Source organism: Octodon degus, unplaced genomic scaffold (genome assembly GCF_000260255.1).
Source record: "Octodon degus isolate 3935 unplaced genomic scaffold, OctDeg1.0 scaffold00112, whole genome shotgun sequence".
Taxonomy (NCBI): domain Eukaryota; kingdom Metazoa; phylum Chordata; class Mammalia; order Rodentia; family Octodontidae; genus Octodon; species Octodon degus.
In genome coordinates this window covers 6452749-6472150 of record NW_004524688.1, presented here as the reverse complement: position 1 = coordinate 6472150, position 19402 = coordinate 6452749, and the positions used below count along the sequence as shown (strand labels likewise).

General features: G+C 51.9%; 1 protein-coding gene across 1 annotated transcript; it reads right to left on the bottom strand.

Annotated features, from left to right (window-relative positions):
• Positions 1 to 1977: 1977 nt before the first annotated feature.
• Positions 1978 to 14958, bottom strand: LOC101565938 (carbonyl reductase [NADPH] 2). Its single transcript, XM_004648878.1, is given in 11 exon segments — positions 1978 to 1994; positions 2231 to 2341; positions 2522 to 2551; positions 2554 to 2589; positions 2683 to 2753; positions 2797 to 2895; positions 3017 to 3071; positions 3231 to 3324; positions 3376 to 3473; positions 12029 to 12146; positions 14872 to 14958. Coding segments are annotated over 11 exon segments (816 nt in total).
• Positions 14959 to 19402: the final 4444 nt, after the last annotated feature.

Here is a 19402-nt window from a genome sequence, read left to right as displayed (position 1 = left end):
TGTGCCAGTTCTCCACAATGGATGTAATCATTATGTACTACACAAAATTAAGGTCTGAAAAAAAAAAAGATGTAGTAAATGCATGAAAGGACATGCAGCTATACATGAAATGGAGACTCCAGTGTTAATTTTGACATATCTAAAAAAGCTTCTCGGGGCTGGGGAGATGGCTCAGTGGAATAAGCACTTCCCTGGCAAGTGCAAGGGCCTGAGTTCAATCCCCGGTTCCACACACACACACACACACACACACACACACACATACACACACACACACACAAATAATAAAAAAGCTTCTCATGAGCCCCTTTTCCAAGACTGGTACTGACAGCAGGTCACCAAGCTCATATGGAACGCTCAAAAAATAATAATAATTGGGACAACAGAACAAGCCTGAAGATGACTCCATTAGCAATAAAGCTATGCCTTAGCCTACAAGAGAGATGAACCTCAAGGTCAACCCCAGCCAGCCCACATATGGTCTTGGTATATAGTTTGAGCTGGCCTTGAAATTTTGGTGAACCTCTTACCTCAGTCTTCTGAGTTCTGAGATTATAGATGTGTGCCCCTAAACCCAGCTTCCACCTTTCAGAAGGGAATTGGATGGGAGAGGACAGGATCGGGGAGATAAATACATAGTGAGCATTCCTCTCTTGTTGCTAGGCCAAAATACCTGACACTGAAGATTAAGGAAGGAGAGGTTTATTTAGCTCACAATTTGTGAAGGTTTCAGTCCTTACTCAGCTGGCTTCAAGGCAGAGTGGCATTTGGCAGAGGGCAGCAGTTCATGGCCGCAGAAAACAGCAAAGAGCAAAAGGAGGGACAGGGGCAGCTGTCAGGGGGTGTAACACTCACATCCATAATCCCAGCATTCATCACGAATTAATCCCAACCTCCAGAAGTCTGCCTCAATGACTGCATGAGGCTTTGGAGAGATAACTAGACACAAACATGTGTGTGTGTGTGTGTGTGTGTGTGTGTGTGTGTGTTTTCAGACAAGTTCTTGTTATGCAGTCCAGGCTGGCCTTGAGCTCACCAGCCGAGGATGATCTTGAATTTGTAACAATCCTCCTGCCTCAGCATCCTGAGTGCTGGGCTTACAGATGTGCATCACCAGGCCCAGCTATGGTCACTTATAAATGTGACACTGGGTGTCCCCATAAAAGATATTTTGTACTGTGGGTCACTGTGGGAAAGTCTACAGGTGCCACCATTAGGACTTTCTGTGGCTACTAGTAGGACATGCATGGTGGTACGTTCTGTGGACACAGAAGAGTGGACAGGCTGGAGGCAAGGATGGCCAAGGCAGTGGGAACGTGGATCTGAGAAGTTCCTGGAGGATACCCCCAGGCCTCTGTCATCCTCACCAACTCCAGAAATGCCACCCTGGAGCCCTGTCTTCTGCTCCTAACCTTGGACTTTGCCTTCTGCCTGTCAGAGACTAAGGGAAGACAACCTCCAAGCTGACATTCCTGGAAGGCACAGCTCCTTAGATCCCTTCAGCAGCTAATCTTTGCTCCAGGAGTAGCCACAGCTCACACATTGTCCTGTAGTCCTTGGCTAGACATGCCCAAGAGGGCTGCAGCTCAGACCTTGCTCCCTGGGCCTTCTGACTTCGCAGAAGTCGCCTCAGCACCTCTCATGCCCACGCAGTGTCCTGTGTTCTCCCAGCCACTGCCTGGAAGGGCTCACCCCAGGGCCTGGCCATCTATCCCCTTGGGCAGGCCTGGATCCTCTGGCAGTCTAGCTGTTGGTTACCTCAGGCCATAGAGCCTCTCAGATGGCACCGGCAGTGTCAAACAAGCACAAGGTCAGCAGGACTTTCTGGCCAGCCCTGAGCTGTAAGAACTCTTGTACTCTGCTCGGTGCCAGAGAAGCAGAGTGGAGCAGGGGCTGAGAACACAGTGCCAGAGGAGGTGGGGCTACACTTGATCATCCCGTCCCTCTGAACGCTGGCCCTACCCAACCTGGGGTGCGCTAGTCCAGGGCCTTTGCTGGTTGGTAGACGGGTCAGAAGCGCCCAGAGGCGTGGCCTCAGCTCTGGGCTGGCCGGCTGTGGGAGCAAGCACTCCTTCGGAAGAACTGTAGCCCTTTTGTCAAGACGGCGGGGAGGCGGTGAGCGGGACCAGTCAGCACCTCTGTGGGTGCACATCCTCCATCTCTGGAGTGGTGAGCATGCCAGAGCATGACTCGGCTTTTCCCATCCCTGAACACCATTGTAACCCCTGACCTGCAGAATTCCTCAGTGGATGGCGCTCCTTCAGCTTTCAGGAGAGCCCAGGGTCAGCCGTGACTTTTTTGCCCACAACGGTCAGCATCACCGTGGGGTTCACAGAGTTCTCTTGGATCTGGGACCAGGGCCAGGGTTGTGGCTTCTGCCGGTAGATTAGCCTCCTTCCACAGCCCCTGAGCTTATTATGTTCAGCTAACCCCTGACCCTATTGCTCGGATCCTAACCTGGCCCCAAATCCCTGACCTGACCCCCGTACCTCTGCCGCTGGCCCTTAAGGCCTATTCACACTTATCTTGTGGGGCCCCAGCTCCATGGCCTTGCTTTGGTCAGCATGGTCATTGCGGACTTAGTGGAGCCTGTCGGGAAGGCAGCACAAGACCCACTCAGGATCGAGTCTTTCTCAGGAGGATGGGCCTGGGTGCTAGGTCTCCCTCGTGGGTTGGCTGTGCTCACTCAGGTGATCAGCTTGGGATAAGTTACATGGGCCACCATGCTGGAGATGTTAACAGTGGATCCTGCCCTGGGCCACTGTGGAAGCCAAGAGTTTGGGGTAACTCGCCCACACACCCTGCCCAGCCAGCTAGCACCGGGCCACACCTTCCCGCTGGCTCACCTGGGACACTTGAACCACAGAACGAAGATTCACATTGAAGGACCTGGGAGAGAGAGGGACTGTGGCCACCTATCTCCACCCACCTGCTCTCAGCAGCCCTCCCTCACCTGCCTGACTGCTGTCCCCAGCACAACTGCTGTTCCTGATTGCTGATTGTTTCCCATCTGGCCAAGGTCTCCTTGGTGATCTCCAAGAAGGGTTGCATCAAAACCAGAGCAGTAGCAGGGTGTGGTGGCACATGCCTGTCATCCCAGTACGTGGGAATTTGAGGCAGAAGGATCCTTGTGAGGCCCAGACCAGCCTGGGTCACATAGTGAGCTGAAGGCCAGCCTGAACTGCAGCATAGTGAGACCCTGTCTCAAAAAGGAAAAAAAGAAAAACAAAAACCCAGCAGGTCCACAGATCCCACCCTGCCCAGTGCTTGCTCCATAGCTTCCTTGTTTCCTAGATCCATGCACACAGGCTGTATCCCAGGACACTGGAGACATTGTGGGGTGGCCCCTGGGGTATCTGTGATGCCCACTGCTGCCTCTTTGGAGAGGCTGGCCAAGTCAGCATCAGGGTGGCTGACAGCCACTGTGTGGGCTCCTGAAGCATGCAGGGCTTTCACAGTGTCCTGGCCGATCCCTGCAAGGGGGACTTGGAGCTACATGGAGCTGGGGGCCTGTCCAGGGGAGTGGTGGGAGTGCTGGCCTAGGATAAGCCTTAAGGAATTGCTTATGGCCCTGGACCAGGTATGGCCCAGGTCAGAGGACCAGGTAACCAGGATCAGGCCAAGGGAGCCCCCACAGGCAGCTGCTTCCCTGGCCTAAGAGAGAAGGCCATAGCTGGCCCCCCTGATGCCCAGCCTGAGTTTAGGGGCTGCCTTGGAACCAAGTAGGATTTTTTGTTGGCATCTTAGTTCAGTGGGACGCTGGCCAGGTTTAGGGAGTGATAGGTTCCAGCCCAAGTACAAACTGCTAAATTATCATGTCCCTGATTCAACATGGCTGAATCTCAAAACAACACCTTATCTCTCCAGTGACCACTTCCTCCTTCCCTACCAATCCTGGATACTTCTCCTGCACACACAAGGGAGCCCCCAGTCAGCTCCTTGTGTGTCACTGAACCTGCCCCTTGGACTCCACCCCTATCAAAAGTTCATAAAATCTCAGCCATTCTGCCTCAGGTGGGGTGCTCCCATCTCCCTGCCTTGGATCCTCTCCACGACCTGCTCAATGGCAATGAAGGCCTTTTCCATCCTTTTACTTCTGTTTCTCAGTCTTGCCTCCGAAAAACCTAACAGGGAGCAGCTCTACCTGGGTGGTGCGTTTTTCGGGTGGTGGGGGCAATCTGTGACAGAGTCCCCCGGGATCTCTGTCATATCTGGGCTGGCCACCTTGCTCTCCTCAGCCTCTGGCACCTACACTTCCTGCGTGCACTCACCTTTCCCTGCCCCACTACCAGGGCCCACAGATCACTGAAAGTGAGCTGAATGGTGTTGATCCTCCACAGAAGGGTAGAACTAGTTTTTATATAGTTTGAGCTGGCAAGTTAGGAGAGGAGTGTGCCCAGAGGCAGGCAGGATTTGGAAACTATCATTATTCTCAGGGAGTGGCTCTCATACCCCGGACTCACTAGCCAGAGCTCCACACTGCAGCTTCCAAAATAAATGAATATAAGGCCTATGAGAGAATCCGGGCAGCAGCAAGGGGGGCAGGGCAAGGGAGATGTTTTGGTTTTTATTTTATTTTTTACCATAGTAGGGATCTCACCCAAGGCCTCTGGCATCCTTGGAAAATGATCTACCACTGAATCACATTCTGATCCTAGATGTCATGGTTTGGGTCTGGATGTCCCCCCAAAGCCTCAGGGGATCCTGGTAGCGGGGAGTCCTTGCAGAGGCAGCTAAATCTAGAGTTTGTGACTGGTTTGTTGTCTAGTGCCGGGACTGACAGTGTGAGTACTGCGCCCACCCTGGGGGAGGTAGACTGCATACAGTGTAAGGGAGGAAAAGAGGCTTGCCCCACCCTTTTGCCCCCTTTGGCTCTTGCTGCTTTTGCTGTCTTCTGTGATGTGCCACCCTGCCTTGGAGCTGGCTGATTACAGACTCAAGCCTCTAAATAAACCTTTCCTTCCTTAATTCTGAGTGTCAAGTATTTTGTCCCAGCAATGACAGAAAAATAACTAAGACACTAGGGAAGTAAAATCTGTGTGGCTTTTGTGGGGGAGGAGTCTCTCTTGGACATTACAGCATTTCCTTGTAACACCCTACTAGAAGAGGAAGTGGGTGCCTCCCAGACAGATGGGGGTACTGCAGCTTGGTTGAGGAGGCAGAGCAACTGTGCCAGTGGGAGCGTGGGGTAGCATTCCACATCTGTCCCCATGATGCCAACTTTTTAGTTATGCTCCAGCATCCTGGACGGGTTTTGCTGCCTTGGGGGACAGCCACTCACAGAGCAAGTGGCAGTGAAACCCTTTCTGAGGAAGCTAGAACAGATGGCCTGGACCCCAGGTGCTGGGCAAGGGCAAATGCTGCTTAAGGTGCCCCCTGGCCAACTGACCCCAACCCCACTTCAGGGATTACTGCAGGAAGCCCGTACCTGGTCCTTTTCAGGTGGCGTCTGTTAGCATGGTATTCCTCCTGGGGAGGGCCCTCCTAGGTACCCTTCTTCCCTCTGTAGTGAAACTTAAAAGAGTAAGGGGTTGTCCTGCTCCCAGCCTGATCTCTTACCAGAAACTCCCTTTCTCAGATCAGATGGCTTTAGTAAGTTTGTCAAAACAACCAGAGGACTTACTATGGCCTTCCTCTAATAGTGCTTCTGGAAATTTGCCTATTGTATGTCCTGAGTACCTCCCTGTCTGTGTGGCAGTGTTCATGGGATGAAGACCACCGTTCAGGGCTCAGGGCAGGGCAGGGCAGGGGTTGGGGACATCTGGGCCTCTCCAGGAGCTGCCTTGATCTGGTTTCCAGATTCTCAATGTTGTGGCATAATGGGTCAGACAACACCAACTAATGACAACCAGCTCAGGTCATGAGGGCCCAGTCCTAGATCTGTGACTCCTCAGAGAAGATGAAGCAGGAAATCTGGTCCTGGGCAAGGCTGCAAGCATCACTGTCAAGCTGGGCTTTCCCTCCACACTTGTCAGAAGCTTTGTTTGGAAGGGCAAGGTTGGAAGAAACTGGAGAGGGTGAGAAGCCGCAAATGAACTCTTGCACCTGTGCACCAAGTCTGCACCACTCCCTGCACAGCTGGGGCTGCGTTATGAAAACCACAGGATTCTACTTGACCGCAGATGGAGCCACTTTCCCAGGGACCCCAACAGGTGTGTGGGTGGAAGTTCCTCGAAGGAATGTCCCTACCACCTGCAGTTTTGAAGGGGAGAGGCAGGTCAGAACACCTCCCTCCCTCCGTCAGCCCGCACTTCCCAGCAGCCCCTGCCACAGTCACCATGAAGCCTTCCCAACAAGATAAATGACCACTTGCTAAATGTAATTCTGTTGCAGGTACAGCATAAAGAACTGTCCTCTCCCCAGAATCATTTGAGTGTAATTTGCCAAACTAATACCCTTGGAATCCGCCTCCAATCACTTAGTGTCTCCTCCTGGTAAGAGCCTTGCCCTGCACAACCTCAGCCCTCAGAGCCTCAAAGTTGTCAGGGGAATCCCTACCCCAAGACCCATCCACTGAGGGCCTTCATGGCCAAAATGCCAGCCCTGGCCTGTGTGCCTCTAGCTGGTCTCTAGTCCCCTTTCTCTGGAATCATCTCCATCTGTCTGTGCTTTCTGACCTCGACGCTTTCCCAGATGACAGGCTGGTCGTTGGCAGGCAGCCCCTCCACGTGGATGTCCCCAGACCTCAGCCATACGTCTTCATCAGGAATGAATCACAGAAGAAATGCTTTTTTGGAAGGCGTCCCACCCCTTGGGCACACCTCCATTTGCCCCCTGCCCGGTGCCATTACTCTGATCATTAGCTGAAAGGCAGTCTCACTGTGGTGGTAGCCCCAACCACTGGGCTCACCCACTGACTTCTGAGCAGGGGATCCGGCTGCTGCTGCCCACTGCCCATTGTGGAGCTCGTGCAGAAGGTCCCCATGACCCTCGCCCACCGGGACGCACGCAGGGGCAGGAGTTCTGCCTTGCAGGCGCAGCTGTGTATCACATCACCGACCCGGGGCCAGCCCAGTGTGGTCCCTCCCTGTCAGCTGCTCGCTTTTGCTCCTGTCGCACAGCCCATGGTCACTTCTGTGCCCACCTCTTCATACTGTTTATGCTCCCTGCCTGCCATCAAGCATGTCACTGGCCAAGGTCCAGGATGTACAGTGGCCACGCCAACACTGGGGTGTGGAGCTTCTTGTGGACTTTATTTACAGAGGGCAGGCACTGAGGGAGACACAGGGGCCCTGCAGCAGACATGATGAGCAGCAGCCTGCACATGCTAGAGCCGCCTGCTTCCTCACCATTGCGGAGAGGTCTTTTCCTCATCCTATTTTTGTGTGTAGTTCTGAATGTGTGTTATTTACTTATTTAGAGACAGTTTCTCAGTCACTAAAGTACCCAGGCTCAGTTTAAACGTGTGAGCCTCCTGCCTCAGCCTTCCAGACTACTGGGATTATAGGCCTGTCCCATCACACCTGGCTCATTCTTTGCTTATTGACTCACTTGCATGAGGAGTCCCAAGGAGCCAGGCGACAGTTTCTGCTTGTGCTTGAACAGTACTGTCGCTGAGCCCATGGTGGTGAAAGGGAAAAACTGTACCAGAAAAATGATTCTTTTTGAAATCACCTAGCTTTGTAACTGCTTCGTGGCTCTGTAATTACTTTCTTCACCCTGTAACCACGATAGTGTCACCAAACATGCGGGATGTCTGATTGTAACAAGCTCCTCGGTCTTTAACCTGGGCTTGTTTTTTTTTTTTTTTTAATTTATGTGTGTGTGCGTGCGTGTGTGCGTGTGTGTGGCCAGCTCAGCCCACCAGGGGCTGGGGCTGGCTGGCATGTGGTGCTGGGGGATTGAACCGCGGTCCCTGTGCTTTGCTAAGCTTGTTCTAAGTAGGTACTTTAGACCACTGAGCCATCTCACCAGCCCAAAAGTAATTTAAATCATTCTTTTTTTTTTTTTTTTGGCGGAACCGGGGTTTAGAACTCGGACCCTTGCGCTTGCCAGGGAAGCGCTTATTCTACTGAGCCATCTCCCCGGCCCCCTACCTGGGCTTGCTGATGATAATTAATCGAACCTTGTAATTGCCGAGCTCACCCTGCTAGCTAATCATCATGCCTGTGATCCAGCATTCTGGGAGGCTGAAACAGGAGGATCACAAGTTGGAGCCCAGCCTGGGAAACACAGTGATTTTGCAGAATCCTCCTGTCTCAAAATAAAAAAAATATGGGGAGGCTGAAAACAGGAGGATCACTATGAGTCCAAGCTGTGTAGTGAGATCCTGTACCAAATTCATAAATAAATAAATAAATAAATCAAAATAAAATCAGGGCCGGGAAGCTGGCTCAGTGGAATAAGTGCTTCCCTGGCAAGAGCAAGGGCCTGAGTTCAATTCCTAGTTTCGCCAAAAGAAAAAATAAATAAAATAAAAATTAAAAATAGAGAACCTAGGGATGTAGTTTAGTGTGAAAGCTCCTGTTTTCAATCCCCAGTACCACATACATCCCTACACTCAAAAGAAAAGGAAGAAAGAAAGAAAAAAGAAGAAAGAAAGAAAGAAAGAAAGAAAGAAAGAAAGAGAAAAAGGAAGAAAGGAAAAAATAGTCATGGACCTGTGGCGTTATCTCAGGGGCCTGCCAAGTAGCTCTAGCAGCATTCCTGTCTGCCAAGGACTTGTCACGCACCATTAAGTCTGCTGGCCATGCGCCTGGCCTTCTCTTGTTCTTGGCCTCAGAAGCCACAGCGCTGCACGGACAAACAGGCACAGGCGCAGCACTGGCTGCCCCTAAAACCCAGGCCTCTTGCAAGGTGTCCGGCCTCCTCCCACAGAGGAGGTCCTCTCAGATTATTTCCTGCTCTCTGGGACTTGTGGCCTGTCACACCACTGCCCTGGCAGCCCTGGTGTGATCTGGCTTGGTGTCTGCAGTGAGAAGGCAACAAAGCTGCTGACTTTGTGACGTGGTGCTGGAAAGTTGAAAAGGCTGGGGCTGGTGGCGCTGCTTGCGTAGGATTGTTCTCCTGAGAAACCCCAGCTTTGTGGGGCTCACTACTTGATTATTTCATGGAATTCCCTGCCTTTCCCAGGTTCCACCTACCTGTCTTCTGCACAACCAAGAAAGGGGTCGAGTGGGGATGGGGCAAGAGCCACCACCCTACTTAATTCTGTTCTGGACAGTGACATGAATCTTTGAAACCATTCTGTGGTTCTACTTTATGACTTGAGGAAGGGCCACTGTTCTAGGGTCTTCTGGGTGGTCTTTCTGGCCACTGCTGCCCTGGCTGCATGGGTTAGTGGGCCAACATGGCAATCTTTCAGTAATGCAGGTGTCTTCCCCAAGAACTGCAGGTGTCCTGCCCCTGCCTAGAACTGGGCAGGTGACCACTGAGTGCTGAAAACCCACTGCCCCAACCTCTTGGGCCCCCCTGTGACTCCGGGAAGGCACAGTCACTCTGACAGGGGAAGAAAGACTCACAAGGATCTTTGGCTTCCTTACCTCCTTTTTATCTGCCAAGTCCCTTGCTCCAAATAAAGTCCATTTTGAAGGTCCGGAGCCTATCTCATGGCTCTTGTGAGGTCCATGCTTAGGCCTTTCAGAGTGCTTCCAGTTCTCACACTGCTCTGTCCTGCACCACAGAAGGCTACCGGTCAGTTAATAGAAGTGGGCCCTGGTGAGGAGACAGGTTGGAGGTAAAGCCAGCTTCCTGTCCATGGCCACAAAGATGGTCAGCTCAGAACTGGCTTGGCCTGGCTGCCTCAGGCCACTGGACAGCAGGCAGGCACAGTGCTCTGTCCTGGGGCTTCCCGGAAAAGCATGGACTTGCACAGGCACAGGCATATGTCCCCATGCACACGCACACGTGTACACACATGTGCCCCAGCATGGTGGAGGTGGGCTGGGGTCACAGAGTGAAGGTGCAACGGGAGGACAGGGGATAGCATGAAAGAGACCCTGGGAGCCAGGGAAGCTGCAGTGTGCAAACGTGTGGGGTCCTTCCAGAGTCACGGGCTAGGGCTGGAGCTACACCTGGGCAAGATCCTTCCAGAAGCCTCTGAACTATATCTATATATATCTATATCTATTGAATTTTGTTCTAATGCCTTCCTCCTGAGCCTTCCTCAGGAGGAAAGTTTTGCTAGCATTTTTCTTTTTAAGTGAGGAGCATGACCTTGACAAGCGTACTTGAAACTGGACCTCAGGTTCAGCTAGGAGCAAAGAAACCAGGGTGGGGGCAGCGCCGGGACCAGAGCCACGTGAGCTGGGAACAAGTGGATGCTGAGGGCTGGAGGGAGCCTCAGGTACCTGGCTGCACAGCCGAGCTGCTCTTTGAGTTCAGACCCTTGGGAAGGCGGCATGGGTGCTGTGGGCACTTGTCAGGGTCAAGGCAACTGGCAGATTCCAAGAGGGCAAGGGACCGCCTGAAGTGGAGACCCTTCCACCAGGTACAAGCGGAAGAAGGCAGCCTTGTAGGCCTATTCTGCCCAGTGTGCTCTGGCCCCAGGATGTGCATAGCCCAGGGGACTCAGGGAGCAAGGCTGGCACTGAGCCTAGGCCACCACTCCCCACTGAAGGTCTGAGCCGGCAAGGTTGGGAACTGTGTGTCCTCCCCTGTCCTCTCTCTCTGGAAAGAGCTGTCTCAACTCTGCCTTCCCGCCCTCTCCTTGAGTGGATGCTATGGCCCCATCCTGTCACCCTGTCATCATGCTAGCTTCTGACCCTTCCTGTTACTCTGCTGCACTTAAAGGACACTCACTGGTTCTTCATGAAGAGCTTCTTAGCAGCTCGGTCCCTGGGGACAATCACCTGGTGACCCGAGCCTCCACCTCTCTCGCCTCCCTTAGGCTCCTGTGACTTGGCACAGCACCCCGAGCTCCCTGCCAGCCACCCAGCCTTCCAGGCCCAGGTGGAGGCTCAGCTCCTTGGAGGTCAGCTCCCTGCTGGGCTCCCACCAACCCTGCATAACCCTCCTCCTCCACCCAGATGACCAGTGTTCTAGCAGAACAGTGGTCCTGTGGTGCCCCTGTGAGGGGAGCCTGTGATCTGTCGGAGGAAGGGCAGGCCTAGGGCAGGACTCAGGTGTCCCTCTTGGTCCTGTCTTGGGCGGAGGAAAGGGCTTTGTTGCAGCTTTCATGCTATCCCCTGTCCTCCCGTTGCACCTTCACTCTGTGGCCCCAGCCCACCGCCACCCATTCTGGGGTGCGTGTGTGTGCACACGTGCGTGTGCAGGGGGGACGTGTGCCTGTGCCTGTGCAAGTCCATGCCCAGTTCTACTCCGCAAGTGTACCCTTCCCTTCCCTGAACCCCCAGGACAGAGCACTGTGCCTGCCTGCTGTCCGGTGGCCTGAGGCAGCCAAGCCAAGTCACTTCGGAGTGTTCCAGCACTGTTTTCCAGCATCTCTTTGGTATCAGCCCTGCCCCTGTGACTCCCTGAAGTTACACCCCTGGTGGGGGGATTGACAACCCTGGAGTAGAAGGAGCTGGCAACGGAGTGACTACTGGGTGAGTCGCGCACAGCCTGAGTCCCACCAGCCCAAGAGAGCCAGATTCTGTGTCCTGCTCCCTGGGGAGAACAGGCACTTGGCAACTCTTGGTTCACTGTCACTGAGGATTGAACCGAGGGCCCTCACATTGAGCTTCCTCCAGCCCTTACGTATTCATTATTTGAGACATGTTTTCACTAATTTGCCCAGGCTGGGCTCAAACTTGGATTTTCCTGCTTCAGCCTGCCAGAGTGCAGGAGTTCTTGGCATGAACCACTCCTGGCTTGTCAACAGATCTAAGGGGAGAGTGATTTTCAGGCAAGATCTCAGCAGCCTTGGAGAATGAACTGGCCCGGCCAAGGCCTGTTGAATCCCCAAATGGGCAACGGAGAGTAGATGCTTGTGTGACGAACTTTGAATAGGACTGAAATGCAGTCACAGTGAGACATTCTGTGTGCTACTACCAGGGCAGCACTGTCGGGCCCCGGTTTGGTTAATGGAAAGTCAGGTGGTTGTTTGCCTTGAAAAGGACTGGACTAGGAGAGGGGCGGGGTGCCCAACACCCGCTGCTCTCCAGCTCCTCCACATCAGAGCGGTCTTCACTGCGGTTGCTGTGCCCAGGGTCCTTCTCTACTCCTGGAAGCCCACAGCCCACATGTAGGGAGCGGCCAAAGCCTGCCTGAGAACAGGGAGAGCTGGAGGTGAGCCACTTATAGAAGCTGTTCCAGCTGGCCAATAAGTTGCTAGAGAGGTGGAAATTGTCATCCTCCCTAGGGTATAAATACATGCTCTACAGGCCTTGGCTAGTTCCTTCCCCCCTAGCTGGAGAGGGGGCGCCACCTGACCTCAACTTTCTGTCTTTTATTTCTCTATCCTGCCACTGTCCCGCCCCTATGCCCCTGGGAACTTTGAGAGTTTTTTGGGACTCAGTTTCTGGCAGGCAGTGGCTGGCAAAGAGAGAAAGAGAACTCCAAGGAACCTGGCAGGAGGAAACAACTGTTCAGGCCACCCTGGCCCTTAGTTGTGTGTGCGTGGGCCCACACCAGGCATCTATGTACCTGTGCACACACACAGGCATGGATATTTAGCCCAGGTCTTGTGATGGACACCTGGGTGGTCCTGCCAGCTCTCTTTATAGTCCTGTGTGGCCTGGTTCCTATCAGGCCACTGTGCCCAGAGCTGATGCCTGGGTGGGCCCTCGCAGGTCTGGTCTTGCCTTCTGAACCTCTATGGTTCCTTCCAGGAGGGGATCTGGGGCTCAGGCTGCACTAGGATCCCAGGGAGGGGGTGAGCGTAGGGGGTGTCAGGGGCTCCGGGCTGTGCCCAGCACTGGCTGAGACCCTGTCCTTTCTCAGGGTGTCTCACTCCTGCCTGCATCTTGTAGCTGTGGAAAGCCCTCCTGGTGGCACCCTGCACCCCAGGCAGAGCTGCTCACAGCAAGACTCCAGTACCCAAGTGGGGTCCCACCTTCTGGCACTCCCAGGTTCCAGGAAATTCACTGGCAAGGGAAGACCTGTTGCCCCTCCCCCTTCTTATATAATGGAATTATGACACAACTTTTGGGGTGTGGACTTTTTGAAGGAGGGCCCCAGCTGGCTATGTCCCAAAAGATTAAAGTGGTTCAGGGGAAGGTAAGCACTCAAGTAGATGCGCTCTGAATTCTCCCAGGGCAAGGTGCTGGGAGGGGGCTGTGGTGTTTGTCTGAGGGTAAGAAGATACTCTGGGAAAAGCTGCCTAGCCTCTGGCTAGATTAGCAGAGCCCAGGGAAGAAGGGCTAGGCACAGGTGCTGGAAACTGCCCTGCTGGTCACCCCACTCCCCCAGTGGGCCTTGGCTGGAGGCTGCAGATCCTGCAATGGGAGGGGGCAGCCATGCATGGTGGCACACCCCTGTGATCCCATCACTCAGGAGGCTGAGGCAGGAGGCTTGCTGCAAGGTCTAGACCAGCCTGGACTGCACAGTGAGTTCAAGGCCCGTGTGCACTACAAAGTGAGACCCTGTCTCAAAAACCAAAAATAAACAACAAGTAGGGAGAGGGTCTCCCCTGCAGGCTTCTGCGGGCTGCTCCCCACCCTCTCTGCTCAGCCCACCCCCAGGGCCAGTCCTTCCCTGTGAGTCCTGAGAAGTCTAGCAGCACCCGCCCAGGAGCGAGCTCAGCCCAGACCCATCTGGGTCCTGCAGCTGGCGCCTCCTTGGAGGCCGGCTCCGGAGGAACTGTGCTGCTTGGCCTCAGGACAAGCAGAGCGTGGCACAGCTGAGGGGTGTCCCAGCATCCACTGCATCAACTGACCCATGTGCATGTGCCGCGTGTCGCAGTAACCTTGTCACTTATACCTGGACTCCCTCTGACTGTGAACTACCAGAGCTCAACAGATATCCCCCGTGCCTGTCCTAGGACACAGACACGAGGAGATGCCTTCTCTCTCTTAGACACACGCTCATTTTCCATTTCTACTACTTCCTTCAGAAAGAATTTGTAGTTTTCAGTGTTGAAGTCTTTCATCTGCTTAATTCAATTTACTGTTTAATCTTTTATTCGTTTGTTCTTTTTTTTTTGGCAGAACTGGGGATTGAACTCAGGCCCTTGTGCTTGCCAGGGAAGCGCTTATTCTACTGAGCCATCTCCCTGGCCCCTAATCTTTTATTCTTTTAGGTACTAAATAGAGCTGTTGTCTGGAATTTAAGAGTTGTTTATTATTGTTGTATAAATTCAACACTTTTTTTCATGTGTTGATCTTCTATTTTACAACTTTGCTGAATTCTTTTATTAGCCTCAGCAATTATTTTGTGAATGATTTAGGGTTTTCTATATGTGATTTTGAGCTTCACTTTTCTCTTTTGGATATTCCCCCTTTTTTCTGGTCCCAAGGCCTCATGGGTGTATAGTGTCACTTTATACTGAGCCCAAGCCCCAGCCCTTTTTTGTTTTGTTTCATTTTTGTTGAGATAAGGTCTCACTAAGGTGCCCAGGCTGGCTGCTAACTTAGGATCCTCCTGCCTCTGGTTGCCAAGAGGCTGAGCCTATAGGTGTGCCACTTGGGTCATTTTGGCTTTTTTTTGTTTTTTCTTTTAATTTTGATTTTTCTTTTTTTTTTTTGCTATAGTTGGGATTAAATTTAGGTGTGCTCTACCACAGTACCACTGAACTACATCCCTAATCCTCTGTATGTTTAATTTTGAGACATCCTTTTTCTGAATTGCTCAGGCAGGTCTCGAACTTGCAATCCTCTGGCCTCAGGTTCCCTCTGTACTAGCATAACAGGAGTGCAGCACCATGGCTTACTTCCAGAAATTTTTTATTACAGTAGAATTATACTTAAAATGCAATTTTTCATCTTAGCCATTTTCCATCTGCAGTTCAGCTGAATTAAGCACATCAACCATGGCAACCATCACTGCCCTCACCTGCAGAGCTCCCAGCACCTTGCAAACCCGAAGCCCCAGCCCTATTCCTAGGCACTCTCGCTCCCTTCTAGAGCCCTGGCCCCCCATCCCACTTTCAGTCTATGGGGCTGTGCCGTTCCAGGGATCTCAGATAAGGGAGGGGTGTGTGTGTGGGGGATGCTGGGGATTGAACCCAGGGCCTTGTGCATGCAAGGAGAGCGCTGTACCACTGAGCCATTTGTTAGCATTTCTTCTTGGTCACCATGGTGTTCTCAAGATGCAATACATGTCAGAAGTTCCTTTCTTTCTTTTCATGTTTGTTTGTTTGTTTAGATAGGGCTTTGTGTGTTTTCCAGGCTGGTCTCCAAGTCCTGGGCTCAGGGACCCTCAGCCTCCTGGGTGGCAGTGACCACAGGTGCCCTCACTGTCATTTTTTTTTTTCTTTTTGATATAGGGTCTCCATGTTCAGTTCCGACTGGAGCTCATTGTGTAGCCCAGAGTGGCTTCAAACTCACAATGATCCTTCTGCCTCAGGCTTCCTAGTGCTGGGATGACAGGTGTGTGCCACCATGTCTGGTCTCAGGGCCACTTCTGACCCAGCAGGCTTCTCTTTTCAGTTTCCTGAGTTTCTCATTCATTCTTCCCCACTATTTTCTCTGGCAGCATGTGAGGCTTTACATTCTCCACAACAGTGTAAAGTTTCCAGCCTCTCCACACCCAGCATTTTCCTTTGCTACTTGTCACCCTGAGAGCCTGTAGTGGTGTCTCACTGTGCGGGGATGCATTTCCTTAATGGCCAGCCACACCGAGCAGCTTTCCCCAAGCTGGCTGCCCACTTGTCTATCTGCCTGGAGAAGCATGTGCAGCACCAATAAGGGCCAAGGCTCTGCTGCTACGAGGACTGTGTGCGGGAAGATTGTGCTTCCTTGTCCTAGTGAAGTCACCAGAATCGGTGGCGAGCACAGTGTAAGTGTGGGTGGCGCTGGGCTATCCGTGCCTCCAGGCCTGTTGCTGCCACTGTTTCGGTGACTGTGGTTTCACACTGAGCCTCCAGGTCAGGCTGTGTGATTCCTTCTCTACTGCTGTGTCCAGTCTCTTTTTTGGAACAGGGCCTGCCTATGCCTTCCAGGCTGGCCTTAAACTTAGCATGTAGCCCAGGCTGGCTTCAAACTCTCAGGGATTCCTCTGCCTCCCGTAGTCTGGGATTACAGCATGTGCCATTGTGCTTAGCTCCTGTGCCTTTTAATATCTCTGCCTTTAACAGTGCCACATAAATTTAGATTCACTGACCCATTTTTTCATAATGTATCTGTCTGACCTGGGTCCAGGGCTCAGGCTGGCCTCAGAAAGTGAGTTAGGGGGCTGGGGAAGTAGCTCCGCGGGCTGAGCTCCTGCCTGGCGAGCTCAAGGAACCAGGTTTGATCCCTGATACTCCGTGCTGTGCTGCCCCTGGGGCCCTAGGAGGCTGAGACAGGAGCGTCACTATGAGCCTGAGCACTGTAGTGAGACCCTGAACCAAATAAATTAAAAACAAGATTTTTTAAAAGTGAGTTAGTAGCCTGGGGAGATGGCTCAGCAGACTAAGCCCTTGCCTGGCAAGTGCAAGCGTCTGAGTTCAATCCCCAGGTTCCGCAAAAAAAAAAAAAAGTAAGGTAGTAAGTGTCATCTTTTTGAGTTGGTATATCATTGTCAATCATGCCTTGAATTTTGATAGAATTCATCAGTAAAATCATCTGATCTTGGAGATTTCTCTACCTTTTTTTCTTTCTGTTTTTTTTTTTTTTTTTTGTAATTTCATGTATTTGATACAGGGTCTCACTATGCAGCTCAGATATAGTGATCATTGTGTTTTCAGCCTCCGCAGCGCTGGCATTACAGGTATGTGCCACCACGCCCTGACTCGTTCGCTGGCTCAGTGCTTCCCGAGGGCCAGGCTGGCGTGGCATGTGGGACTGGGGAGTCAAACCCCTCGTCCCTGTGCGTGCCAAAGCAGGCACTTAGTCCACTGAGCTATCTCTCTAGCCCCATCTTTTAAATGTTGAAGCAGGGCCTTGCCATATTGTCCAGGCTTGTTTGAATTTTTGATCTTCCTATCTCAGCCTCCCAATAGCTTGGCTTGTAGGTATGTGCCACTGTGCCTAAGAGACTTCTGGCGGAAATATTTTTGTTAATATATTCATTAGTGAGGGCTAAGGATGTAGTTCAGCGGCAGATTTGCTTAGTGATGTAGGTCCTTAGTTCGATCCTATCAAGATACAAAAATCAAATTAACAAATAAAGGGCTATTCTAATGTTATATTTCATCTGGACTCTTTTTTTTTTTTTTTTGGCGGTCCTGGGGATTGAACTCCGGACCTTGTGCTTGCTAGGCAGGTGCTTAAGCTGCTGAGCTATATCCCCAGCCTGGATGCACTCTTTAAGTGACATTATAGGTCCCCCTCCATTTCTTTAGTTTTTATTTATTTGATACAGGGTCTCACTATGCAGCCCAGATTCATAGTGATCCTCCTGTCTCAGCCTCCCCAGAGCTGGGATTACGGATCTGCGTCACCACGCCCAGTTTCAGGGGCGGCATGGCATGCAGTACCCAGGATGGAACTCTGCGGGTGCTTAGTCCCCAGAGCTGTCTCTCCAAGCCCCTTCCCTCTCCTTTCTGTGTCCTTACAGAAAAAGGTTGCCTTGCCCTTGAATGTTCCCAGGCACTAAGTTGGTGAGGTACTTTTTGGTATCGGGACTCAAACTCAGGATCTTGCCCTTGCCAGGCAGGAGCTCTGCCACTGAGGTATTTCCCCAGCTGAAGCAGGTATTTATTTAATTTGCTGCCCCTCAAACCTTGAAAAAACCTGGGATGTTCCTAAGCCACAAAGCCTTAAGTCTTTATGTACCCCATCCCTGACCCCTCACTGGAGCCAAGCCAACCCTTGTCTCTTGGGGTCCATTGTGAGGTTGAGCTCAGCATCCCAAGAGCCCCTTAAATGGGCTCTGGATAGAGCGCTTAGTGAGCTGGGTCGCTGCCTTTGGAGTCTCAGTGTACCTATCTCAGAGAGCCTGGGCCCCCCCTTTTGTACCATTCGATGATTTTCATAATTTCACAGTTGCACAACCATCGGATACTGAATTAACACTCAATCACTGCTGCTAGGAAACACAAACATCTTGGGAAGACTTTAGTCAGCTTACTCTGTAGGTTCTGCTCTCTCCACACCACCACAGAGAAAACAGCCCTGGAGTGCCTGCCTGAGCACACCAGGCGCAGACTTGGCCTGCAGCGCCCCCTGCTGTCTCCAGCCTGAACTTCCGGAGCAGAAAATACTCTGAAGGGGAATCCTGGCTCTTAGACTTTTTTTCCCAAAGCTTGACTGTAAATGATGGGGACAGAGAACGCTGGTTCAAATTACACAGACATCTAGGGGAGGAGGTGAACTGTAGTGATCTGCAGGTGCTGGAAACTGCCTATTTTCACTACCCACCCACCCAGCTGTTCCTGCAGTTCAGCCCCAGCTGGAGGCGCTGTCCTGCTCAGTGCCTAGAACAGAACAGCAGTTTGCCGACACAGTAAACGCGGTCTAGAGGAACAACGAAAGTTGGGGGGACATAATTTTTGTCTTTTGCGCTCCTAGGGATGGAACTCAGGGCCTTACAGACACCAGGCAAGTGCTCCACCCCATCCCAACATGATTAAGCTTTTGATTTGCTTGATACAATCTCGGGGGGCGGGGGTTGTTTTGTTTTTTCTGTGTACACATCTACTGGGTATCCATTATACGTAATTTGTAAAATTCAAGTTAATTCCAGCACCTGAGGGGGTTGAAGCTGGAAGATCAACTCGAATTTGAGGCCAGCCTGAACTGTGTGGGACCATGATTCAAAAAAAAAGTTTAAAAAAAAATGTTTTGGGGGGCTGGGAGATAGCTCAGTAGTATAAATGCTTGCCTGGCAAGTGCAGGGTCCTGAGTTCAATCCCCCGTACTGAAAAAAAAAAAAAAATGTTTTTGTTTTTTACTTCACTTGGTTTTCTTTTAGAGACAAGGCTCACTATGCTGTTCAGCCTGGCCTTGAACTCATTTTGTAGTCGAAGCTGGCCTCAAACTCAGTGATCCATCCACCTTAGCCTCCCCAGAGCTGGGACTGCAAGCCTGCCCCACCACACCCAGCACCAATTTTCTCATTTTCTTTTTCTTTGTATTTTAGGGAAGGGTCTATAGGGTGTTCAGGGTATCGCTACTAGTGGACTCTGCCTGTTTACAGCCTCCCAAGAGCTGGGATTAGGATTATAGGCGCATGCCACCATGCTCAGTCTCAATTGCTGTCTCAGGGTGCCCTGGAGGTTGGGCAGGCATGGCAGGCCCGGGGATCAAACCCACAGCCCATGTGCCTGCTTGCAGATGCTTTAATCCATTGAGCTATTTGGCCAGCCCTCAATTTTCTCATTTTCAGAGGCAACTGCAGATGATCATTTTGGTACTGTTCTTTCCAGACCTTTGGCTTTCTGCAAAACAAATGGACCAGCTGTGGTATGACTGTCCTAACTGGGCCACTGTGAGAGGAAGCT